The sequence below is a fragment of the Gobius niger genome, assembly GCF_951799975.1.
Source record: "Gobius niger genome assembly, chromosome: 9".
NCBI lineage: Eukaryota > Metazoa > Chordata > Actinopteri > Gobiiformes > Gobiidae > Gobius > Gobius niger.
The window spans coordinates 31,942,901-31,966,709 of record NC_136860.1 but is presented as its reverse complement, the minus strand read 5'-3'; the positions used below and the strand labels follow the sequence as shown (position 1 = coordinate 31,966,709).

The 23,809-nt window shown below is 42.6% G+C and overlaps 1 protein-coding gene across 1 annotated transcript in view; it reads right to left on the bottom strand.

The window, feature by feature from the left end:
- Window positions 1-23,589, bottom strand: part of LOC306968192 (collagen alpha-3(VI) chain-like) — a 107,960-nt gene extending 84,371 nt beyond the window's left edge. Inside the window, exons 1-7 of the mRNA XM_079563515.1 lie at window positions 23,455-23,589; window positions 8,060-8,169; window positions 6,524-7,156; window positions 4,720-5,316; window positions 3,475-4,068; window positions 1,969-2,586; window positions 617-1,195 (exon numbers count right to left, since the gene is read on the bottom strand). Of these exons, the coding sequence (XP_079419641.1) occupies window positions 617-1,195; window positions 1,969-2,586; window positions 3,475-4,068; window positions 4,720-5,316; window positions 6,524-7,156; window positions 8,060-8,141 (3,103 nt within the window). The 5' untranslated portion in view covers window positions 8,142-8,169; window positions 23,455-23,589. The remainder of the gene's footprint in view (window positions 1-616; window positions 1,196-1,968; window positions 2,587-3,474; window positions 4,069-4,719; window positions 5,317-6,523; window positions 7,157-8,059; window positions 8,170-23,454) is intronic.
- Window positions 23,590-23,809: the final 220 nt, after the last annotated feature.

Genomic DNA, 23,809 nt, shown 5'->3' with positions numbered 1-23,809 from the left:
ATGAAGACAGGTGGAAGTTTACCGTGGGTGTATCGGTGTATTGGACAACGGCCACTCTGTCTTTGCCGTCATCGATAGACAGGCGTTCCACTATGCTTTTGACAAACTGCTGTATTTGTGGGTAGCCTTTTCTCGTATTATCAGAGCCATCCAGTAGAAACACAATATCTTTTTTAACAGCGTCACTAGTAAGGACTGAGACACAAAAGAAGATACAAAGAAGAGACATGCATTGATCAACATAGAAGTACAGTACAGAGGAAGGCAAAGAGGACAGGCGAGGTTTAGGGAATATTTCACTTGGAAGAAATGGGATTCTATGAGATACTGATTGATGATTTTGACTGAACTGACCTAAGTCCACCACTTCGACCACAACCTTTAACCCCTGTATAAGCCGCATATTAGGCCTGTTTTCCCTATACATTCTGGGGTAATAAGTTGACAACTGCAAAGGTGCACCGAGTTATGCAATTGAGAAACAAAGGAATGTCAGACATCAGAAACATCGGTACTGGGTAACATAGTTCTGTCCCCAATGACCAAAAACAAAAATGTTCAAAAGTATCTCATAGATCCATTTCCTCATTGTGAGATAAAGTAAGCATTTGTCTACCTTGCTGCAGTACATCATCCAGTTCTTCTTTGGGCATGGTCACGTAGCTGTTGAGTCTCCCGGGCACAGTGTTGAGGTCACTGAAGTCCTTCACTTTGAAGGCGAATGACGGGTTGTGAGAAATCGCCTCCATCTGCCTCTGGTCTGCGTCCTTTACTCCAACTCCAAAAGGCACCACTCCGCCCGTTTTCAGGGCCCCCGCGGACTCACTTACACTGTCTCTAGACCGGCTCCCAGACAGCACAATGAGGAACTGTGGAACGCCTTGCGCTGCCCGGCTCCCTTGCCTTTCAGATAAAACGGTATCTTTCATGAATTTCAAGGCAGCGCCGGTGTTGAGGCCGCGACCGCCGACCACTCTCATGTTATTGACAGCCCGTATAAGCTCGTCTTTGGTCGGGTACGTGTTTAGGTAGAAGCTGGGATTAGGTCGTTCACTGTGTTGGACCACGGCAACTTGAACTTTGTCAGGGCCAATGTCAAGCGGCTCAATGACTTTAATGATAAAATCCTGGATGTAGGCGAAATCCGCTCTAACATTGTCTGTGCCGTCAATGAGGAAGGCCACATCTCTTGCATCTGAAAGGAACAAAATGGAAGGAAAAAAAGACGATATTAGAAGGGGATTGCAAGGTTAGTAGACTCATTTGGGGAATGAGTGGTAACTGCATGAACTTGAAGCACAATACCAAGCCAAAAAACACATTTGAAAAAATAATTAAGAAAAATATTAAATATATTTGACAGCTCTATATAAGCTATACATAATCATTATTATTGAATGGGCAATGTTCACAAATATCCACAGCATTTTTTTTTTTTTTCATGATGGAACTCTTCTGGACAACTCAGAACTTATACAGACACATTAACTAGATTTATATTGATTCCAGATCAGTTTTACGTCTGTTGCAAAGTGAATGGAGTCACCAAATAACATTGAAGAGCAACATGGATTCAATAATATAAACAGTAGGGCTGGGAGGATTCCGATACGTATCACAACACTCTGGGGCCGATCCGATACGTATTGCAATACAACAAGTAATTATGTCAAGTAAAGTGTTTACCTTAAAATGTGGAGAAAAAAAAGCAGTCATGTGTCCAAAGTTTATAAACAAAATCATATTCGACATTTACTGAGGTGTTAAGAATGAAAAGTGCTGTTACTGGAAAGGAGTGCATGATGAAAATGCCTCCAAACACAAGTAGCCTATTGAAAGTATTGCGATACTAAAGAATCGATACTTGGTATTGCAGCAAAATGTATTGTGATCCAATTCAGATATGTTTTCCCAGCCCTAATAAACAGTAATAAGATATTCATGAAGACATACGATAAAATCACTCACCTGTTTCTCGGCTGATGGTATCCGTAGCCCCGACCACTGTTGTTAGTTTAGGCAGCATTTGCTCTGCCAGGGCTGGCAAATATGAGAAGGAGGCTTCTTGGTAGGCCAATTCAGGGACAAAGGCCACACTTCTCAACATATTCGCATCAGCTTGGCCTGAACCAACAGTGAATGTTAGCACTCCTCTGAGAGCCAACTGATCAGCCACAACCCTGACTTGATCCTGGGTCGGTCCTCCCGTGATGAGGACCAAGACCTGCTGGACGCCCTGCCTCCTTCGGGACCCAGTGGATGTTTTGAACATGTTATTAAGAGCATAGTCCAAGGCCTTTCCTGTGTTTAGGACAGACCCTCCAAGCAGCGACAGTTGGTTTATTTTATTCACCACGTCCTCCCTGCTGCTGTAGCTGTTCAGGTAAAATTCGATCTTAGGGTCCTCGGCATACTGCAGGAGGCCAATTTGGACTCTGTCAGGACGGATCTCCAGCTTGTTCACTATGTTGACGATAAGGTCCCGCACGTAGGGGAAGTTACTGGAGCCAATGTAGCTAGAGCCATCCACCAAGAACACAAAATCTCTGACAATTTTTTGCGTCTGCACAGTTGTTATCTCCACCACTGAGAAGAAAAGAAAAATGGAAAATTAGACAATCAATGAGGGACTGTCACTTTTTCAACCACCGACAAGATAATGTTTTTGGCATTTTGTGTCTGTTAGTATGGCAACACGATATGGCTCATGACAAGACAGTAATGGCATGATCCAATTTATACGTATCAGGGCTTTTGCTCTCAGTGGATTTAAAGGGATATTTCAGGATTTTTTGACATAGGGCCTCATTTCCTAGTTATCAAAAGTGTTCTTGATTTCTGGAGATATATATATATATTTTAATTCATGCAGTCCTTATATTTGAAGAGTTTAGTGGTGCTAGGCTAGTGGTAGGCTAGCGCATGTCTATGGTAACTAGTAGCCTGCATTAAAAACCTCTTCAAAATCCTCGCATAGTCCTCCTAACCTAACATTACCATGTCTGATTTGTATAAAGCTCCTTTGTGAATTCCATGTGTAGTAATGCCAGCCGCAGGTACCCAAACTACAGGACTGTTTTTAATGCAGGCTACTAGTTATCATAGACATGCGCTAGCCTAGCACTAGCCTAGTGCCACTAAACTCTTCAAATATAAGGACTGCATGAAATTAAAAAAAGAAAATCTCCAGAAATCAACAACACTATCTAGGAAAAGAGGCCCTATATCAAAAATCCTAAAATATTCCTTTAACTCTTCCCCTGAAAAATTCAGGATTGTGTCCAGTAATCCAGTATTTAGTCATTGTAAGTCCATTGTGATCCATTGTATCTCTAAAAGTTTCAAATGGTTTTCAATGACAAGGATTAAGTGTTGTCTGTTTTCTGATTGTGTAGTCAAATACCTACAATTATCAGGAAATTGGTGAAAATGCAGTTGTAAAATACAATTAATAGGATAGCATTAAAGGGTTACCTGTCTCAGTGGGCCCCTCGGTCACAACAGTCCCAGACAGAGACGAGAGTGCATCAGTAACAGTGGCGGGGTTTCTCAACAGTTGACGGAAATCCCTCAGCATGTACACCGTGCTGTCAGCGAAGGCAATCCTTTTCAGCTCATCCTCATTGGCTTGTTTCGACCCGGCCGCCACTGTCAAAACCCCCATTTGCTGGAGAGCCCTGGCAGCTTCATCCACACTATCACTGGACCGTTTCGTGGTCATGAGCAGGACAAGCTGAGGGACCCCTTGGCGAAGACGACTGCCTTTGTCTGGTCTCAACATGTTGGTCCTCACAAAATCCAGAGCTGCCCCGATGTTGACCGTCTGCCCCTGTCTCGGTCTCAGACGTCCCAAAGCGGCCGCTAAAGCGTCTTGGGACCCGTGGGTGTTGAGGTCCATCTCGAGCCGAGCGCTGGTGGCAAATTGGGCCACACCGATCTGGACCGTGCTGGGACCGATGGGTAAGGTGTTGACATAGCGGCGTATAAACTCCCGAGTGGAGTTGAACAGAGTGGCGCCCATTGTGGTATCAATGAGGAAAATTATGTCCCGTGGTCCAACTACCACAGCTGAAAGGAAAGAAAAAAGCTTTCAGTATAGCCCTTATTCATCTGTCTTAGCGTGTTTTTATTTATATTGTTGTCTATAGTTTTTAATACCTATAGTATATTTGTGTAGGCTTTTATTTGGTTTCAATTTATTTAATGAAAAAGCTTTTTTTATTTATAATCTTTTATATGTCAATTTCACTTTTTTGCGTGCAAAAATATCCTTCTTTTTATAATGTGCTACTGAAGTTATGTCGATTAAATTTATTTTTGTAATGTTTCAGTAAGATCAAGGGTGTGAAAAGTCTATTGTGTGATATAACAGAAAAAAGGCCCCTTCCCCCAAAAGTGAGACAGTGCGATGTTAAAAGGTGACCTTCTATGATTTGTGATTATGCTTAGTCGACTGGCAAACTTATTTAGCGAAGTTTACTATACATTTGTTGTCATGTGTACAAAATATATTCATTTGACATAGAGGAGAAAATATCAATAAGCAAAACACGGCCTTCACGTATTATTGCCAGCTCCATCTATGTTGTTTGTTATAGTTTCAGAAAGAGGTTTTCACACACATGCAGGTATACAGAAGGACAAATACAGATTTTCGCTGACTGTTCTTGGAGTTGAACCCGTCTCTTCCACCCCCTGAGCCAACCTTTAGAGACCTACCTTCTGTGAACTCATTCTGAACTATTATGGTGCGCTGGATAACCCCGTTAAGGTAGGGCAACAGCTGGTCGCCCAGGCTCGGAGCGGCTCTGAAATCTTGTGCGGACAGGACAAAACTCCTGTCTGTGGCCACTGTCTGCAGATCTGCTGAGGAGGAGTCACCGATGGCCACCCCGAGTGTGATCACACCGGACCGTTTCAGAGCCCTGTCCCCCACACCGGTGTCATCTGTAGAGGCACCGCCACTGATCACCACTAACATCTGCGGCACGCCCTCATCCTCCCGGCCGCCTGATTCTGTGCTCAACAGGCTGTCGTGCACCTCCTCCAGAGCCGCGCCCAGGCTAGACTCATCACCCCCCGGGTAGGACAGGCCCTTCACTGCTTCCAGGACTGAGGCTTTGCTGTCATAGCTATTCAGGTAAAACTTAATGTCAGGGCTGCCGTTGTAAAGGGCCAACGCCACATGAACTCTGTCCCTGGCCACATCGAGGCGCTCAATGATTCTCAAAGCCAAATCGCGCACAAAGGGGAAGTTTGCTGCTCCAACGTTCTGTGATCCGTCAATTAAGAGAACTAGGTCGGCTGAGTCTTGTGCTTCAGGAGAGAGAGAGAGAGAGAGAGAGAGAAGACAAAACAAAATGGAACTTGTGAAAGCGTTAACACAGTGAGGCAGACACACAAATCACACGTGCTCATGTGTCAACATTCAGTGAACACATCAAAAACACATTTAAACATCATACTGCATGAGGCTCAACTAGCGAGGGGACTGTTCTGGTGTTACTTATAAATGGATATAATGAATGTGTCCTTACAAGCCTTTTATGAACTCATTATTATGGATTTTAGTGCCTAATCAGGTAAAATGTTGATAAACTAACATCAAATGTCAGTTTTTAATTCTTTGAAAGTCACCTGATAAGAAGGATGCAGGGATTGCTAGTAATTGCTCAAGCTAAACATGACCTTTGATAATGTTTTTGATACTGAAAACGTGATGCTAATGATTACCTATTATTGTGTTACAATATGTTTGCTCACAGTTCAATTTTGAAGCAGCAAACCATGTTACTATGATATTTTTTGTGACAATCAATTTAAAGTAACTTCAGATTACAGGACAGTCCCGTCTCGTTTTGACGTCAGCCTTGCCATGCAGACTCATGTTACAGACTTCAGAGACCAGTCATGACTCTGTGTGCTTCCTTGGAGCCTGCAGCTTTCATAGTGCTACAAATATGCGGATACAACAGTCCAGCCTCCACCAAAATACTACTTTGGATATAAACTGCAACTGCATGTTCAAATCCAAGTTAATACTTTGGTCATAACGTTTACATATTTAGAGCACTTTTGCTGCAGGTCAAAGACGCATCAGGCAGATTCATCACTGTATTTCAAACCCGTATGGCACAATTTATACAAAAATAAACTGGCTACAAAAGACAAATAAGGTTAAAGACACAAGAGCATAGGTGCAGGTTAGACGTAGTTTTAGAGAATCTACTTTCAAAATCTTCAAGAAGAAATTCAGTGAATAAAGCTCCTCCACCCATTCATTAATAGAATAAACCTTGTATGTTTTGTAATTGTCAGTTTCTTTGAATAGTCACATGCACACTTAATTTAGGAAGTGTTAGGACAAAATGGCTGCCCTGTGGCGTGATGTTAATCCCCTGGGAGAATATTTGTGAGGTTATTGTGGTTGCAGTACGCCTGATTGGGTTAATGCTACTCCACATGTACAGCATCTGCGCTGGACATGCTGCTCATTAGTACACAGTTACCCGTCCCATTTTACCTGTCCCTCCTCCCGTCACAGGGTCCTCACTGACCACAGACGCGCCCCTGCTCTGGGCCACCGTGCCGCACAGCCCCACCACTAAGTCCTGGACAATGTCTCTTAACGACAGGAACGACTCTACACTGAAAACATGGGTGTTATAGGGTTTGCTAGCCATCTCCCTGAGCTCTGAGTCCAAAGCATCCTGAACGCCCACCGCGAAAACCTCCACTTCGGCCAAATGCAGCACGCGGGCCGCTTCTGTGACATCGTCCTGGGACCGCCCGTCTGTCAGAACCACCACCATCTGAGTCACTCCGTCGGCCGCACGACTGCCCGAAGCACTGTTCATATGAGCCCGGATCAAGAAGTCCAACCCAAGACCAGTCCGAGTGCCCCCGCCGTCATAGGACATGGCCTGGATGTGAGACAGCGCCCCCTGTGGTGTTGGGTAAGTGTTGAGCTTGAACTCGGTTTTGGGCCTGCTATTGTACCGGACCAGGGCGAACCTAAACTTGTCCCCTCCGACTTGGTGCAAGGCCCGGATCGCGCTGATTAAGAAATTTCTGACATGTTCAAAGTTCTGCTCTCCCATACTCCAGGATGTGTCCACAAGAAAGTACACATCAGCTCCCAGCCCGTGTGCACAATCTTCGAGAGAGAAAACTCAAGGTTACTGCATGTAACCCTGGTTCTCTGCAAGCGATGTGAGCTTTGTCCAAATAAAGACCAACAGTGAAACACCAAAAGCAGTTATATTTACAAGTGCCAATGAAAACGTATTCTCTTTTTAATCTATATAAATGTTCTCGCTGCAAAGTATGTCAAATTAAGTCATCTAAAGGCACAGTATACATTATTTGTACATTGTATTGTGTCCCTACAGTATCAAAATCCATTTGTTATTCACAACCCTTTAATCTTCAAGTGAATGTGTCTGTAAACGCATTGACCTTTACCAATACTACTAAACATATGTTTACGGTAAGGTTTTTTTTAATCTGTACCTTTCTGCCAATCATAAATGAGGTAAAGATGTTTAACGAAGAATGTCTGTACAAACTGCATTTGACTTTTTACTAATACTTTAAGCAACAGGATGGAAGGAATTTTGGTTTACAAGCATTCACTGCAAATCCAGTATATTATGCCTTTAAATGCCTTCACAACACAACGCTATTTCTTCATATCACCTACTTCTTCATATCGATTTAGTGGACTCTTCATGAACAGAGAATGAGTCCACTAAGTCAGTACATCAGGACATTACTACATTTGGACGGCCAGTATTTTCTTTACAGGGCCGGAGAAGTGAACGCTAAAAGTCCCACCAGGTTGCAGAGTGGGCGTTGACACGATCCAGGGCACAGGTGTTGAAAATTGTACAAACCCTCAGGCCCTGTGAAGAAGACAATGGTCTTTCCTCAAAACCGTCGTCCATCATAATCCAGTAATGTCCACCTGTATCAATTTAGTGGCTTCTGTTGCCTCAAATGTACAGTATGTGCTGGAAATATACAAAAACATTAAAGGATTAAGTGCAGCAGGACTCACCTTCCTGAGCTTTGAGGTGTTCAGGGAGTCCTATAAAGAGTAAGCCCAGAAGGGCACAGAGCGGTAACACCCTGTGCCACATCTTCTATCGCTTTGGAAAACGGCACAACCTGCAAGACACAGACAGAACTAGAGTTACAGTAAATCAGTTGAAATGGCAGGCATTCTTAAGCCGTGTAGCATGTGTTCCAGGTTCATCACCAATCGTAGCAAGTTTTTCAAAAAGCTACAATGAAACACACCTGGATGATTTTACACAAACTTTACTGACCAATCTTTTCTTAACTATATCACAAATTGTAAAAAGTGAGTTGCATTACGTGTTAAACAAACATACATAAACACTAGGGATTTCAAGATTCATCAGTTTTAGATTTACCGCGGTTATAAAAGCTTGCGGTAGGCTAATCATGATAATTGTAGGACCCTTGTTAACCGTGAGCCTCAGCGTATTTATGCCAAACGGTGCCCTCATCAGTGAAGACTGAAGAAACTGTGTCCAGTGTGAAACCCAGCCCAAAATAATAATCCAGCATGCAGAGAGCAAATCTTTCCAATCCATTTTCACATGATAATTGCATAACGTTGCCAAGGGAAGAGTCCCAAAAGCACCATGTGCAACAGCTGTGTTTGTTATGCTGCGGTAAAAGCCAAAAGTGAAGCATCTACAATTCAGATGATTCATTTGTTTAGGTCACTCAGAGAGAGAATGTACTGTTAAATATACATAATATTCACACCAGTTTGATTCCTTTTGATATTGCTAATAATAATATTCTATTGCCTATTTATTATTTTAAAGAAGTACTAAGTAATTGATGCCCCCAGAGGCCATAAGCCCCACTGCAGGTGTTGGAGCATGTTGTCCGTGAGAGTAAATACTAGACTGAAATGGAGAGAGGGATATTGTACATCCAAATACACAATGGAGATAATTTTTGACACTCAAACTTGGCTGTAAATACTGTTTAAGTGGCGCTAGCCCGCTTCTTCTTTGTAATTCCATCGGTGTGTATTGGTGGCTCCTAGTCGAAGGCAGAGAAGTTGCAATTGTGGTTTTCTGGCCAGAGACAGCGGGGGAGATGAAAGACCCCTCCTCAATCATCACTTATATTACCCCCGGAGGGACTACAAAAAGGATTTTTTAAGGTTGAAAAGTAACTTAGAACTGCTTTAAAATCTTTTTTTTTTTAATTAAGCCTATTATCACTTTTTAAAAGGGCTTTTTACACGTGTAGGCGCATGTCAGCCGAATGGCTCTTTCACCCGCTTTGTCGAGTTTTTCTAAAACAAAGGCCAGGGCCAAACTGGTTATAAGTTTTGGGACTGACCTCGCTGACCCGTGTCTGATGTGACGTGACTCTGGCCTCTGATTGGCAACAAGAGAGTTGACAGCCTTCACTATTGACACGCAGGTCATGCGGATTTAGTATTTCACAACATCATACCACTGTTCTAAAAGGGGATTTTGCCAATAATAGCATTTAGCCGCTGTTTGCGCAGCTTTAGCTGGTGTTAGCATAATATTAGCATGTAGCTTATCTTCATAGTTTTATTTAGCGGTTTCTTTTCTGTTTTAATACAGCTTGGCTCCTCTGAATGATTCCATAACTCCCCCCAGAAGGCAGTATTTGTCCACATTTGTTCTCATTGCGGCTTACAAAACTTTGAATGACGATCTATACACCACACAACAACCAGTGTGTGTGTGCGTGTAGTGTAAACAGAAAGGTGTGCAGGGTAGAAGCGATACGTGCACGTAGCTCGTGGCGTGCGCGGTCGGGTCACGCTGTGTGGAACGACTGCTTAAAAAAAGCGTAAGGATAAAAAATGGGCTGAATGTTCAATAGGAATGAAATTAAAACAACCCTTAAATAAACATAAAAATGTGCATACAGTACTAAAATGGCTTTTTTGAACAGTACTGTAAAGGATTTGAGAAATTCTCAATTAATTCTATACTATTTTCGAGAATTGTAAATAATCGTAAAAATCCACATTTTTTCCTTACAAAAATCGTGGCCAAAAATTCAGAATCATGACATCCCTGATAAACACACAGTAAAACATGTGAATAGGGTCCAAGATCAGCCTTTAGTCTTTATCAGCGCCCTAAGCTGCTTTAAACGGATTACAGATCGTAGCCAGCAAAAAATAAAACTTTCCTCATCAACTAATCACTCCACTCTGGTCACAGTAATGCAAAGATTCATGACAAACGAGAGGAGCTAAATGACAAAGAAAAGTGTCATCCAAAAGTGCAAGTCTATCAAGCTTAACGCTGTATTAAGGAGTGGTAATGATGAGTAGCACCTGTTTATGTTTCTGCCAATGGGTTTTATTAGTCCATTTTGTTTGGCATCGACTACTTTTTCCCCCTCACAAAATCCGTTTGCTCATGAGAGACTTGGACCAAAAGTTTTAACAGCATGAACTCATTTTACAAGAAAGCATTTGGTGATTTATGACTGGAGAAATGCGCGTCGATATACAGTGGCTCGTTACAATGGCACCCAAACACATTCATGATTTATTGCACCTTTGAAACTAACGTATTTGAATATTTTCCCCGCCTGAAATTACACAAAATGCACTGACATGGCATTGCTGAGGTGTAGAGTAGCTGTAATAGAGGCGCAAAATATTTATAGAAGGAAAATCCAGGCTAATAAACAACATTTACGCAGCCAAACCTCCAGCTGGGAGACGTGGCTTGGCGATAGATAAAAAATGTACTTATTCACGTTGTTTGCATCCTAATTTAAACAGTGGTAAAAACTTCATGACCTCAGAGGACCCCATGGAAATAATACTACTCATTTTAAAGTAATAAGGCTTCAACACTGTTCACTTGGTTTATGAGGAATCACCTACTGTGCTGACTCATGTACTATGCAGCGACACTTAGCATTGGAGAAGTATCAAAAATACTTCTTGTGCCGCCAAAAATTACACTAATTGTTGATTTTTTTTATTTATTATTTTACACTTTTCTAGTTTAAAATTAGACTTCTGTGTTGTTGCCTTGTTAGAATAATGGCCAAAGTGTTATTTTTTTGTCAATGTTTTGTCATTCTCTCCATATACTGCTGCATCTTTTGGTAACATTGGCTCAGTCCTCGGCCTATGGGGATTTCAAAGTTCTTTTTTCTCTGAGCACAAAAACCTTACACTATGATGTAGGCCATTAAAGGGGGGGTATTATGCAAAATCGACTTTTTCAAGCTTTACATCATGTCATTATGTCATTAAAAACATGCCTGAAGTGTTGCCTTGGCACATTCACATATTTTTGAATAATCTGTAAAAACTCTGATGGCGGCCATTTTAGGGATAGGTTTGCCTGAGTCCTCCTAGGAACGCCCCCACCTCCCGGAGACGCCTCCGAGCTTTCGTCACCAGCCGAGTAACCAACCACTGCTCCTCAGCAGAACCCCCTCCCCACTAATGCCACAGACAGCGTGTGGAGGGGGCGTGTCGGAAAGGGTCAGAGGTTCTTAAAGAGACAGAGGCCTATTTCAAGTCATTCGCTACAGCCATTTTGAGAGAGCAATTTTATACAAGGCAGTTATTCTAATTTACTGCATTTACAGACCAACAAAAGGTTTTGTCATCATTGTAGTGTGATATAGACTGGTGCTATGTGATTGAAAAAAGCATAACACCCCCTCTTTAACAACAATATGTAAGTGATAATGTGTTATTATTTCATTTATTTCATTGGTCGGGATAGTGCATGTTAATGACATGGGAATCATGCATGTATTCACACCACGGCAGATTGTAGCCATGAGCTAACTTGAAGCCGTTGTTCCACACTCGAACACAACACACTCTCTTTAACCCTGGCATACTGTACATGTTTTAGTGTTTGGGGAAACCGAGACAGACGCGGAGAGAGCATGTAAACTCCACACAGAAATGTTCAATGCTCAATGAGCTTCACGATATTACTGCTACTCGTAACTAGAAATGGTTTTGACTTCACTTGACTGTTAGAATGAGAAAATGGCAGGAAGATATGTTCTTGCCTGAGCTTAGACGAGTTGATATGTACTATGTCTGGTCTTTGTGCGTGCGCTCAGCAAAACAACTAAAGATGTTGCTAGCATTTGGCCTCTCCCAATGTATTCCTCTAGCTCCAAACGGGGTGAAGTTAGAAGCGACCAAGCTCTTGCACGGGCACGCACAAAGACCAGACACCAGGACACTTTTGACATTTTCTCAATGAGCTTCACAATACTACTGTTACTCGTCACTAGAAATGGTTTTGACTTCACAGATTGTTGGAATAAGAAAATGGCAGAAATAGCAATTTTGATTAATTCAAAATATAAAACATATTTTGAGTTATTTCAGCCCTTTGTGTTTCCTTTTTGTAATCCCATGTGTTCATTCATAGTTTAATCAGAATCATGTGTTGAAAATAAAGAAAAGCCAATACATGAAAAGTTGTTCCAAACGTTTTCCCAGTACTGTCTGTTTGGTCATGCTTACTTATTTAAAAAAGGGAAACGACTAGTTGTTTATTAGGCTAAACTATGAACTCCCTCTGGTGGAAATATAAGAGCGCACCGGTTTTGCCAACACAAACGGACAAAGCGACCATTTACAAACTGTACAGCAAATCTACTGCCATACTTGTTGATTTTATCAGAGGGGATTCCATTTAAGGTGTTGACTCTGAGTTGAAAGACATTTCCACAAAGTTCGGAATGCAGGGATGAAGTGGGTTCAGATCAAAGCTCCGGCGCATGGCACTCATAAAGACAAAGCTTTCAGATGCTCTTTGAGTCTATTCAAAGCAGGTGTCAAAAGTATGTGAGACAGCCTGAGTCAGCATTCGGGGCCAAATATAGTGCCACATCAAATGAACAGAACCCTTCTCGCACACAGACAGTTCCACGGGCAACTTTGAGAGTCAGAGTCGGCTTCGACCTCACGTGTTTTGTTATAAAAGGAGGTGGTCCGCTCTGTATCAGTCATTTACTTTATCGCAAGGAAATCCAGTCCCTTCAGGCTGGGCAGCAGATGTTTATGTCCTGCCTGTCTGTCTGTCTGTGTGTCTTGTCGGTCTTGTCTGTCTGTGAAAACCAAGTGCATTTTCTCCAGTTCAGCTTTACCCAAATCTAAAAGGTTAAAACCTGTAGGCCAGTGTAACGCCTCATTTGAAAGACCCACAAAGCTCATCTAAACTCATTTCCGTTGCTATTTTGATCGAAGCTTTTAGATTTGGGTAAACCCAAACTGAAGAAAATGTGCTTGCTTCAGGTGGGGGTTAAGAGGTTAAACGTGTTGCTCCTTAAACCTTAACCGAGCGCATTTTCCTCCAGTTCGGCTTTATCCAAATCCAAAAGCTTCTTGCAACCTACAGGCCCGTGCCTCATTTGAAAGACCCACAAAACGTATCTAAACTCTTTTTCCTCGCGTTTTTTTTCCAAGAACCTTTTTTTTTAGGTAATGCAAAACTGGAGAAAATGTGCTCAGTTAAGGCAGAGGTTGAAATGCGGATAAGTACCATTTCCATTTTACTTTCGGAATCCCCTGTTGTTTGCATCAGTATTTTGGGTGTTGCAGCTTGAGATGTTGGTAAACTTCTTGTGTAAAATCCCACAAGATACTTTATCATTATAGGTGCTGTAAAAACTGCATGTGGGCAAATATGATTAGCATTAAGGGTAATATTTCAGTCATAACGCTATAATATTGTGCAGCCATAGACAACTTTGAACTTGGCCAGGGTCAGATCTGGCAACCCCCGCATGTTGAGGAAGCCCAAGGCCTTGAGGCTGGCCAGCAGATGTTTACACTCCAGTCCCCGTGCGCCTGCCTGCCTGCCTGAGTGATTTCAGGTCATTCAAAAGCCACTTTGCTGCAGAGTTTGAGAGGGTTTGGCTGATGTGTCAACACCGCAGCTTCCTCTGACCACTACAGAGGAGCGCAGCCGCACAGAGAGAGGCCTGTGTCTGCGTGTGTGCACTGCCAAAACAATGAGCGAGGGCAATTAGGGCTAAGAAAGCACACAGGAAAACACAAGGAAGATATGTTGTTTTTGAGAGATTTTCAGGATTCGAAAGATAAACAACTTCAGTTTCGTTTATGCAATGTGTGTTGTTTATTTTCAAATCGATATGCAAGAAAAAAGAGTGTAAACAGTCTCACTAAGGGGAAAAGTCCTAAATCTTCTTGCTCTTTCTATTTATTTACGGTTGTGTGTGTCGCAGCAAGATTTATTGCAACGGGAACATATTATCAATTTGAATGGTTGACAACTCGCAAAGGGCCATTGTGGAGGACAAAATACCCCAAATTACTTATTTAAACCTTTCATGCCATGTGGGCTAGCTAGAATTCGTCAGCCATGTTAAAGCAGTACTAAGTAACTTGTTTACCTTAATAAATCCTTTTCATAGTCCCTCTGGAGGTCATACAACTGTTTATGGGATGACTGGGGGTGTTTCATCTCCCCCTGGTGTCTCAGGCCAGAAAACCACCCTTGCAACTTTCCCTGCTCCGACCCGAAGGTCCCAATACACACTAATGGAATCCCGAAGAAGAAGCTAACAGGCTAACGGGAAACGCTAACTGCAGGCTAGCGCCACTTAAACAGTATTTACAGTTTGAGTGAAAAAAATGATCTCCATTGTGTAATTGGATGTACAATATCCCTCTCTCCCTTTGTCTTTTCTGTCAGCGTAGTATTTACTCTCACGTACAATTAATGAGTAAAAAAACGTAACATGCTACGACACCTGCAGTGGCGCTCATGGCCTCTAGGGGCATGAGTTACTTAGTACTGCTTTAAGATGTATTTGTAAGACGTTTCTATTCTTATTTGTCTATGTATTTTTACTTTTTGAGCTTTTTATAATTGATATGTTTGAAACAGGTCTCTCTTGTAAATGAGACATTGAGTCTCAAGGGACAAACCTGTGTAAATAAAGGATAAATAAAAACACAGAAAGCAGGCAGCATGTTATAAATAGGGGCTTTGTATCTGTTGTACTCTATTAGTCTAATGCAGCCATTCCCCCCTTTATCGATCGGGAATTCTCTCAGGGTCCTCCAATAATTATTATTTACTCTTACTTTAGAAATCTACTTGTTTTGTAGGCAAGCTTTGGGGGCCTCTGAGGCTCACCAGGGGGCTCCGGATCCCACTCTGGGAACCACTGATCTAATGGCTGGATGCATCTGTGTTTATTCTCTGCACATTCAACCGTGGACAAACGCAAAATGTGCTGGAATGTAAATACTGTCATGTCAGAATGTTCAGATGCACTAAAGTCATCATCCATCATTAAAGTCCATGTGGTTAAAGCTAAAACTGCGATTAAACGATCGAGGGATTCAAAACTATAGCACAACACATACAGTCTAAGCTTTATCTTCAAAAAGATTTAGAGAAGGCGATCCACGCCTTCATCACTTCAAGGTTGGATTATTGTAACTCCCTTTACACAGGGCTGGACCTTAAATCCCTCCAGCGCCTGCAGGGAGTCCAAAACGGCACAAAAAAATGGGAGCACATCACCTCCATTCTGTCCTCTTTACATTGGCTACCGGTTCTCTTTCGAATCAAGTTTAAAATTCTGCTGATTGTTTTTAAATGCCTAAATTCACTGGCACCTAAGTATCTGTCAGAACTGCTACAGCTCTACTGTCCTTCCAGAGCTCTGAGGTCTGCAGACCAGCTCCTTTTGTCTGTTCCTAAATCCAAGCATGTGTCCAGAGGTGACCGAGCCTTCTCAGTGGCCCCTAAACTTTGGAAAAGCCTTCCTCTACATGTGCGCCCGGCTCAGTCTGTAGAGGAGTTTAAAACCAAATTAAAAACTCATCTTTTAGCTCTGGCCTTCGGTTCCATGTAGACCAGTTTGTGCCTTTATATATTACCTGTGTTTAAGTTTTATTATGTTTATTGTACATATTGTTACTGTTCTTGTACAGCACTTTGGTCGACTATGGTTGTTTTCAAATGTGCTTTATAAATAACATTGACATTGACATTTCTTCATTCATGACCCAATTCAGAGGATATTTCTACCAGCCTGTAGGAGAGCCCCGTGTTACGCAACCAGCTGTAACTCACAACCACATTCTTCAACGTTGGTCAAAAACAGGCAGAGTCAGCAAGTTTGGAGTAAGCGTCTTTTGAATCTGGGAGAAAAGCTTACAGTTTGTTATGAGATTATGTTAGCATGAATCTCCGTTTAGACAGCACTTGTTTGTGTACGCGTCTCGCTCAATCCTGCGTCCGACAGGCTGTTTACGTTCCCCGCGCTACATCGACCCATAGGCTGTATATAGCGTGTCCTTCTATGTGTCTCTGCAAATACGTGTGTTATATTTAGTGCGGTGTCAGATTGCCTTCAGCGCAGATAGAAGCTGCAGCCATAAAACACACGCACAGCTGGACCTCACACCGGCATTTATAGAAGACCACACAGACACACAAACTCGCATAAATACAAGGACAAAAAGCTGCCAGTCCGACACAATCTTCCTTTGGTTGGTCAGAGGTCGAACAAGGAACGAGTGACGAATGTCTTCCATAACAGACACGCAAACTCACATGTAAACGCTGTTCAAGGACAAAAAGCTCAGTACTGCACAATCTCCCTTAATGGATTCATATATTCAAGCGTGACTCTGGGAACTTTGGGACACTGACTAAAATAAAAGCGATATAATATAACAATAGTTTGCAAATTTGTCATCGAAGACACGCTGACTCAATCAATGGAGAACCACACTTTAGTTGTGGGTAAGAGCATGATTTCAAGTCCTGGTTTAACTCCGATTTAGAACTAATTTGGTTTGGTTTTGTGGTGTACATTGTTATTCTCGTCTTGTTTGGGACGGGAAGTCCAGATTGAGACATGATTCCTGCTTCAGACCTGGTCCAGACGGTTCTGATTTTGTCTTGGTTTACGTTGGTTAATCTCTGGGAAAGTCCGAGTCAAAGCTTATCTATGAAGTTTTTTCACACCTGGAGTACCATCATTTGACAAATCACCCAGGACAGACCTGCCAGAGTTGCTCTTGGTTGCTCTTTTCGCACCAGTGTGAATAAAATGCTCTCTGGTTTATTTTGGTTTAAGATTGAGGACAAATAAGGCTTCTGTGTTACATCCATAATGCTCTATTTAAAGGGGCTAGATGCAAGTTGGGCACTTTATACTCACTGCTGCCACCTCAGGTCATTCTTCTATATATTCGGACCCGAAGTAGCCACTTTTTGAGTGACAGTGCAAGATTTTAGAGGCAGTTGTGGTGAACAGGTCTGGGCTCATTCTACACCTTAGGACATTGCTGGAACATGTAGGGGGAGGAAAATACATCATTTTAACTTTTTAAACCCTGTATAGTCCCTTTAAACGTAATCCCAGATCATTTGTGAATAAAGTGGTTGTGAGTGGATTTTGTCACCAACATGGCACACGGTCACACGGCAGGTGAGCGCAGGTGCTCTAGAAGTTTCCATTTTCAAGGTCTGATTGTATGAGGAGAGCTGTTTTATTTAGATCTTCATCTGCATGGAATCAACCGACTCTAAACATAACATGAATGAGATTAATCATGAATATATCATGACGATTACAGGTGTTGTTGTAATAGTTAAAATGCCTAAAAAATATCATGTACACTGATATTTGTATGTAACTGTATATGTTTTAAGCTGTGTTTATGGGCCCAAGGAATATTAATACAGCGCTTTGTGCATTGAGCGACCAAGCTAGTGTACTGTGTTATATATGTATGTATCGAATATGGTGTTTGTGTCAAATGTTCGTGGAAAAAAATGTGAGGGCGGTATATGTTTTAGCATTTATTTCATTCAAATAAGAAACCCATGGCCTATTTGTCCAGCTAAGACTACAAATCACAATTAGCAATAAAGAAAACTGCACTTTTGTATGGTCTAGAACATTATCTAAAATGTCATGCTAGCTCATTGTGCAGGTCTTCACACATCCTAAAGTTGAATAAAAACTACCCGTTAGATCCAGTCACCTTGGCGAAGCTGTGTTTACATTGGCCACTGACTCCCGGTCTCCTGAAACGACTGCAGGAATTACATCATTTCCTCCTTCTCCCGTCAGAATGTATTACGTCCGGTCTGTGCCAGTCACGTACCGCTTATTTAACACATGAACAGGCCTGACGACGGGAAATGGCCTCATGCTGCAACTGACAGGCTCACTTTTATTCATCCACTTTTGTAGGAACGCAACTAAAGAATAAGTGTTTTTCTGTTCATATCAGGGTTAATTCTGTGAATGGAAAGGAGACTTTATTGCTCGGCCTGGACCATGTTCTCATAGCCCATGCATTGGCAGCACGGGGAATCAAATGATGCTAAAAACAGTATGTGAGCCTCCATTTTTATCTGACGACGTGCAAAGGACAAACATTATAGCTTGAATATAGTGCTCTGTAGTGTTTTTAGGCAAAATGTCAAGGCCATCAGGATACCAACACTATTAACTGATTAAAAGCTCAAATAGTCATGTCTTCCCTTTAAGATATGTTTGGTTTTGTATTTAATATTATTTTGATAGACAGAAGGTGACTGTTTCCTTCCATAAATTGCGAGGAAGCTGTTTTAAGCCTGTGCAGAATGGTGTGGTTGCCTTAACAGCACTGAGACCTTGTTAGCAGCTTCTACTGTGCAATAAAAGAGTGTGAAACAGTTCTGATTTAGCTGGGCTTAAGCATTGCAATAAACTTGGGCTGGGTTATTCCGTTGTGCAGTTGAAGAGGCAAGAATGAGTCCCAGCATTTAGGAAAAATATGCAGAACTAGTACAAACCAATGAACTGTTGTTGAGTTTTAAACTTTGGTTGTTCATGGTAACTCAGGACAGTACTTTATTTTGGCTGTTTCCTTTACCCCACAACAAACAAGGTACACAGTAGCCAGGCTCTAAAGGAATAGGCCACCGTTTTTCCATACTGAGATATGTTCTTACCTGAGCTTAGACGAGTTGATACGTATCTGTCTGGTCTTTGTGCGTGCCCTCAGTCACGCAAAAAGACCAACGATGTTTTTAGCATTTGCCTCTCCCAATGTATTCCTATAGCTCCAAATGGGGTGAAGTTAGAAGTGTGTCCAAGCTCTTCCACGGGAACGCACAAAGACCAGAGAGGTATGTATCAACTTGTCAAAGCTCAGGTAAGAACGTATCTCAGTATGGAAAAGACGGTGGCCTGTTCCTTTAACGCCACATGCCATTCCTGACACAATAAGGCATGGTCTGTGTGTAGAATCAGCACAGTATTTGAGTGCTTGATCCACTGTGTGACATCTTATTGAGATGCTGCAGTTACTTTTCCTTAAAGGGACTATACACAGTTTAAAAAATATTAGAATTATGTATTTTCCTCCCCCTACATCAGGCGTGTCCAAAGTTCGGCCCGGGGGCCAAATACGGCCCTCAGACCAATTTTTGGTGGCCCTCTGCCTTTTTGCGGAATCGGGACGCATCATCAGAGATAGTCCTTTTTATTTGAAATGTAATAATTCTACACAATTCTAACTGAACAACTAACCTTTTCCTGTGAGACAGAGCTGGCATGAAGGTTTTGAGCATAAATAAAGGTGTGGGGCGCAATTTAAACCTCTGCTAGTCAATGGTTTTGCGGCACTAACTACCGATCTATGGCCCTTCACCCTGTGTACGCTTCAGTATGCGGCCCCCCATGGTAAAAATTTGGACACCCCTGCCCTACATGTTCCAGCCATGTCCTAATGTGTAGAATGAGCCCAGACCTGTTCACCACAATTGCCTCTAAAATCCTGCACTGTCACTCAAAAAGGTGTTAATTCGGGTCCAAAGTGCCGTCATGCATGAGCTTTATATAGAAGCTGCAGTTACGCACAAGACCTGAGGTGGCAGTAGTGAGCATAAAATGACAAACTTGCATTTAGCCCCTTTAAGTTCCTAGGATCTAGTCAAAGTCCTTGCATTGGTCTTCTTTAATGCATTCCCATTTTGTAAAGCACTCTGAATTACTTTGCACATGATTTGGGCTCCACCAACAATCTCACTTTGACTGATATAGGTTTAATAAATATTGCATTTAATTGGCTATATAGTATAACAGTATAAACAAGCTTTGGTCTTCATAGTTATTGCAGTTAGGATGCCTTGTCACTTGAGTTTGGCCCGTTACAGTCCTCACAGACAGGAGGCGCCGTGTGACATGTGTGGCCCGGACGAGAGGTGGATCAATGGCACAGTTAACAGAGGAAGAAGAGGGGCGTCCGGGCGCGTACAGAGCTCACAGCTGGGGCGCGTTACAGCGTCTGACACCTCGCAGATGTGCTGTTCGAGAAGCAGCACGGCCAGTCCCCGCCTCCGGGGCCCGAAGCCTGAGTTCATTTGCTGAAACTGACACTTGTGCGGCATTAGCGAAGGAGCGGAGGGAGGAAGAGATGACACATAAGGTCATAAAGGAAAATCATTAGGAACAGGTGATTGGGCTAATTCAACAAGGCCGTTTCCTGGGTTTAGCTGGAAAAACAGTGACTGTGCAGAGATTGGTAATGGGAATCTAGCTTGATTAATGAATTCAGTCCACTGTCCAGAGAGTGAGTTTTATGAGTATTGGAAATGGCAGGTGTAGGACTGTCAGGACAGTTTAGGTGCAAAAAATGACTGAATTAGTGCTAAACAAGGGCTGACCCAAAAGTGGACAAAAAATATTCTAAAATAGAAAAAGGTTTGACCTGCAGAAGAGCCTGAGAACCCCCGGAAGCAGCCCACCAGACATCCCAGGGTTCCTACAAATCTGTCAACTGTGTTTGAAACTAAATTGAAATCTTGTGCTTGATCTTTTGGAGGTAAAATTACTCCTGCCCTTTCGACCTCTTGGAAAACATGTGTGAACAGGCAGGAGAAGTCGCAGTTGGGTTGGAATTTAAATCCATGAAAGGTTAACCTTAAAACCAGGCAAGCTACATCCAATGCATGCGATACAAATCAATACATCCAGTCAGCATCACCACACGGTCCATGTTTGCCTAAAAATGGGAAAGGAATGTGCTATACTTTCCCTAGTTTTAATGAAGGTAAAGATTTACTGGCCTTGAATGTTGGAACACAAACATTTTCAGACTAAACCCTCCTAAAATTGGTTCCAACCTTGGAGACATCTGTGCTGCATCACGGAAAAGAGAAGCTGGAGAGAGCCATAAAAGACTGATTTATACAGCGTTTCTATAAAGCCCTTTGTCGGGAATTTGAGTAATGGAGATTTGCCAAGACAGTTCTGTCCCCTTGCATTGAACAGACTCATAGTTTTGATGTTTCTTATATCTCGTTGAACAACTTAAATAACTATGGATCGAAAGATGTGGCCTTTCCATATCATGGTTGGAAATATATATCACAAGGGTATGGAACGTATTATTCACCGAAAATAAATCATTTCTGAGGACTGAAAACCATTTTTGCGAGGATTCCTGGATTCACACCAAAAAGCGCTCTTCTGTGGCCCATTTGTGTGCCATCTGTATTCCCTATAGCATGTTCAGCCCCATATCATCCAGCTAACGGCAAAGGCATGTTTCTCTGACTGTATCTTGGCAACGAATGCAAGATCATTTGCAACAAGAAAGATGTCTGCTGTTGGGAATATCACTTTTTCCAGGGTAATTTCATTAGTCTATAAAGCATGAAATAGCTTAATTTTCCTATCGAGGCCAAACTCTCAGCATTGTGATGACAGCTGAATTCCTACAGTTCCGCTAAACCGTGTACGCAGAGATGGAAGATTAATCGTCTCCACCTGGGCTCCAGACAGACCCCTCTACCACCAATCACCGCTCCCCGGTCCGGCCCACCTTCCACTTGGCTCGGGGGACCATACCCCTGCTGGCACTCCTGGTTCCTCTGGCCGGGGCCGTGGAAAACCCTTTCTTCACGCGTCTTTCCACCCGTTTCTTTGAGGGTGTGGTTTCTGGGGCTACTGCTGCACTGGAAACATCACCACATCTAACCGGGGTTTGGTAAGGGGTTTGGATTGTTGGGAGAATCTCAGATTTACAAGCTATTTTCAAGATTGCAAACTCATTGATGCAAGAGGCAAGGGTGTAAATCTTATTGGATGCTAAGGATTGGGGGAGAATTTGAGATCATGATCTGTCTTATCAAGCACACGTCATCTTCACAACGAAATCAATCACCTTTGATGAAATACTGGTTTGGGATCAATATGATTAACTCGTAATGCGTTCCACCTAAATGGACACAATCATAAGACTACATATGACAGTGTTTCCCAACCAGGAGTACAGGGACCTCACAGGGGGTACTTGGAACTACTTCAGATTGAATATATAAGGGGAAACTGGACATTATTTTAATAGGAAAAGCTGTATTTTGCAGTAAAATGTGTAATTGTGGGACAATATTAGCTTTTTACTTGGAAATACTGCTTTTAAGTGATTGCTTTCTGTATAAACTGCAACACCCTTGAGGTAGGGAGTACACGGACAACCACTGAATGGTCCAAGGAGTCCACAAGACAACCACTGACATATAACACTAAAATCCATCAGTTCTACTGTTACTCCAAACTTCACTCCTTGATGCAAAGCCCCAAAAGGGGGTCACAAAGACTCACTTTTTAGTTGTGGCTTTATAATGATACTATACCTTGCCTGTAAAGTTTAGATGTAATTTGCAAGTTTGTTCATCCTATAATTAGAAAACAGGGTTATTGTGAGGATGCTTTCAAAGCTTCTGCAGAATGATGACACAATGAGAATCTCAGCCCATCATACTGCGTCGATCTTGAACACTTTATCCAATGTATCTGCTAGAATAGATTCCCATCAATGCCCTGAACATGCAGTCTACCGCCCTGCAGCCGTCCTCCAGCGCACGCCCCTCTCTCCTCTGCACATGCTTCATCTCAACACACACAGGGAATCATTCCGGGACGTCCTCGGGCTGCTGTGTAACTGCGGCTCACCTCTTGGCCTCGCCGCGCTCCGACCACGAAAATATAGGTTCCTGTCAACTCAGCGCGCGCTGTCCAATATTTACGACCGAGAACTCCTCTGCAAGCGTGTGATTACGACGCCGCTCTTAAGCACACTTGTTTTGACTATACGCAAAGTCAATCCATTTATAAAACGCACGCACGAGATAGTGTTATCTTCCAGCTTTAGGTTATTTATGACAAAGACCATGAATTGGGGAGATGGGTCCCATGGGTGCTGCGCTGCGGTCACCCACTGCTACTGAATGAAAGGATGGAATGCAGAGGATAAGTTAGACAATAAAAGTCTACAAATACAGGCAAAAACTATAGAAGCACTTTTGGATTAAGCTCCCTGCAGTTTGCACCACTTTGGAGGAAGATGTTCTGAGAGGTTTGACTTACCCTGAGTGTTTGCAGAAATATTCCACTGTATTTGAAGAAAAGTAAAACTGCTGCAAGATGTGTGTTGTATTATGCCATTATCATCCAGGTAAGGTGCTGAATGTCCCAAAAGAGAGATGACAGGAGACGGTGCAAGCGGAGAGCGAGGGGTCCTGAGAGGAGAAGAGGAAGAGGAGGGGAGGGAGTTTGGGTTTTCTAGACCAAAGAAAGGAGTCAGACACCCTCCCGGTCCCAAATCAAGAGGGCTGTGGCGCTCGGTTCAAGCCCGGGATGGGACAACCTTCCACAAAGTGTTGGAGTTCTGCCACCTCGCCTCTTCCTCCTCCCACTGGCTCGGCTGTAAGAGAAAAGGGGG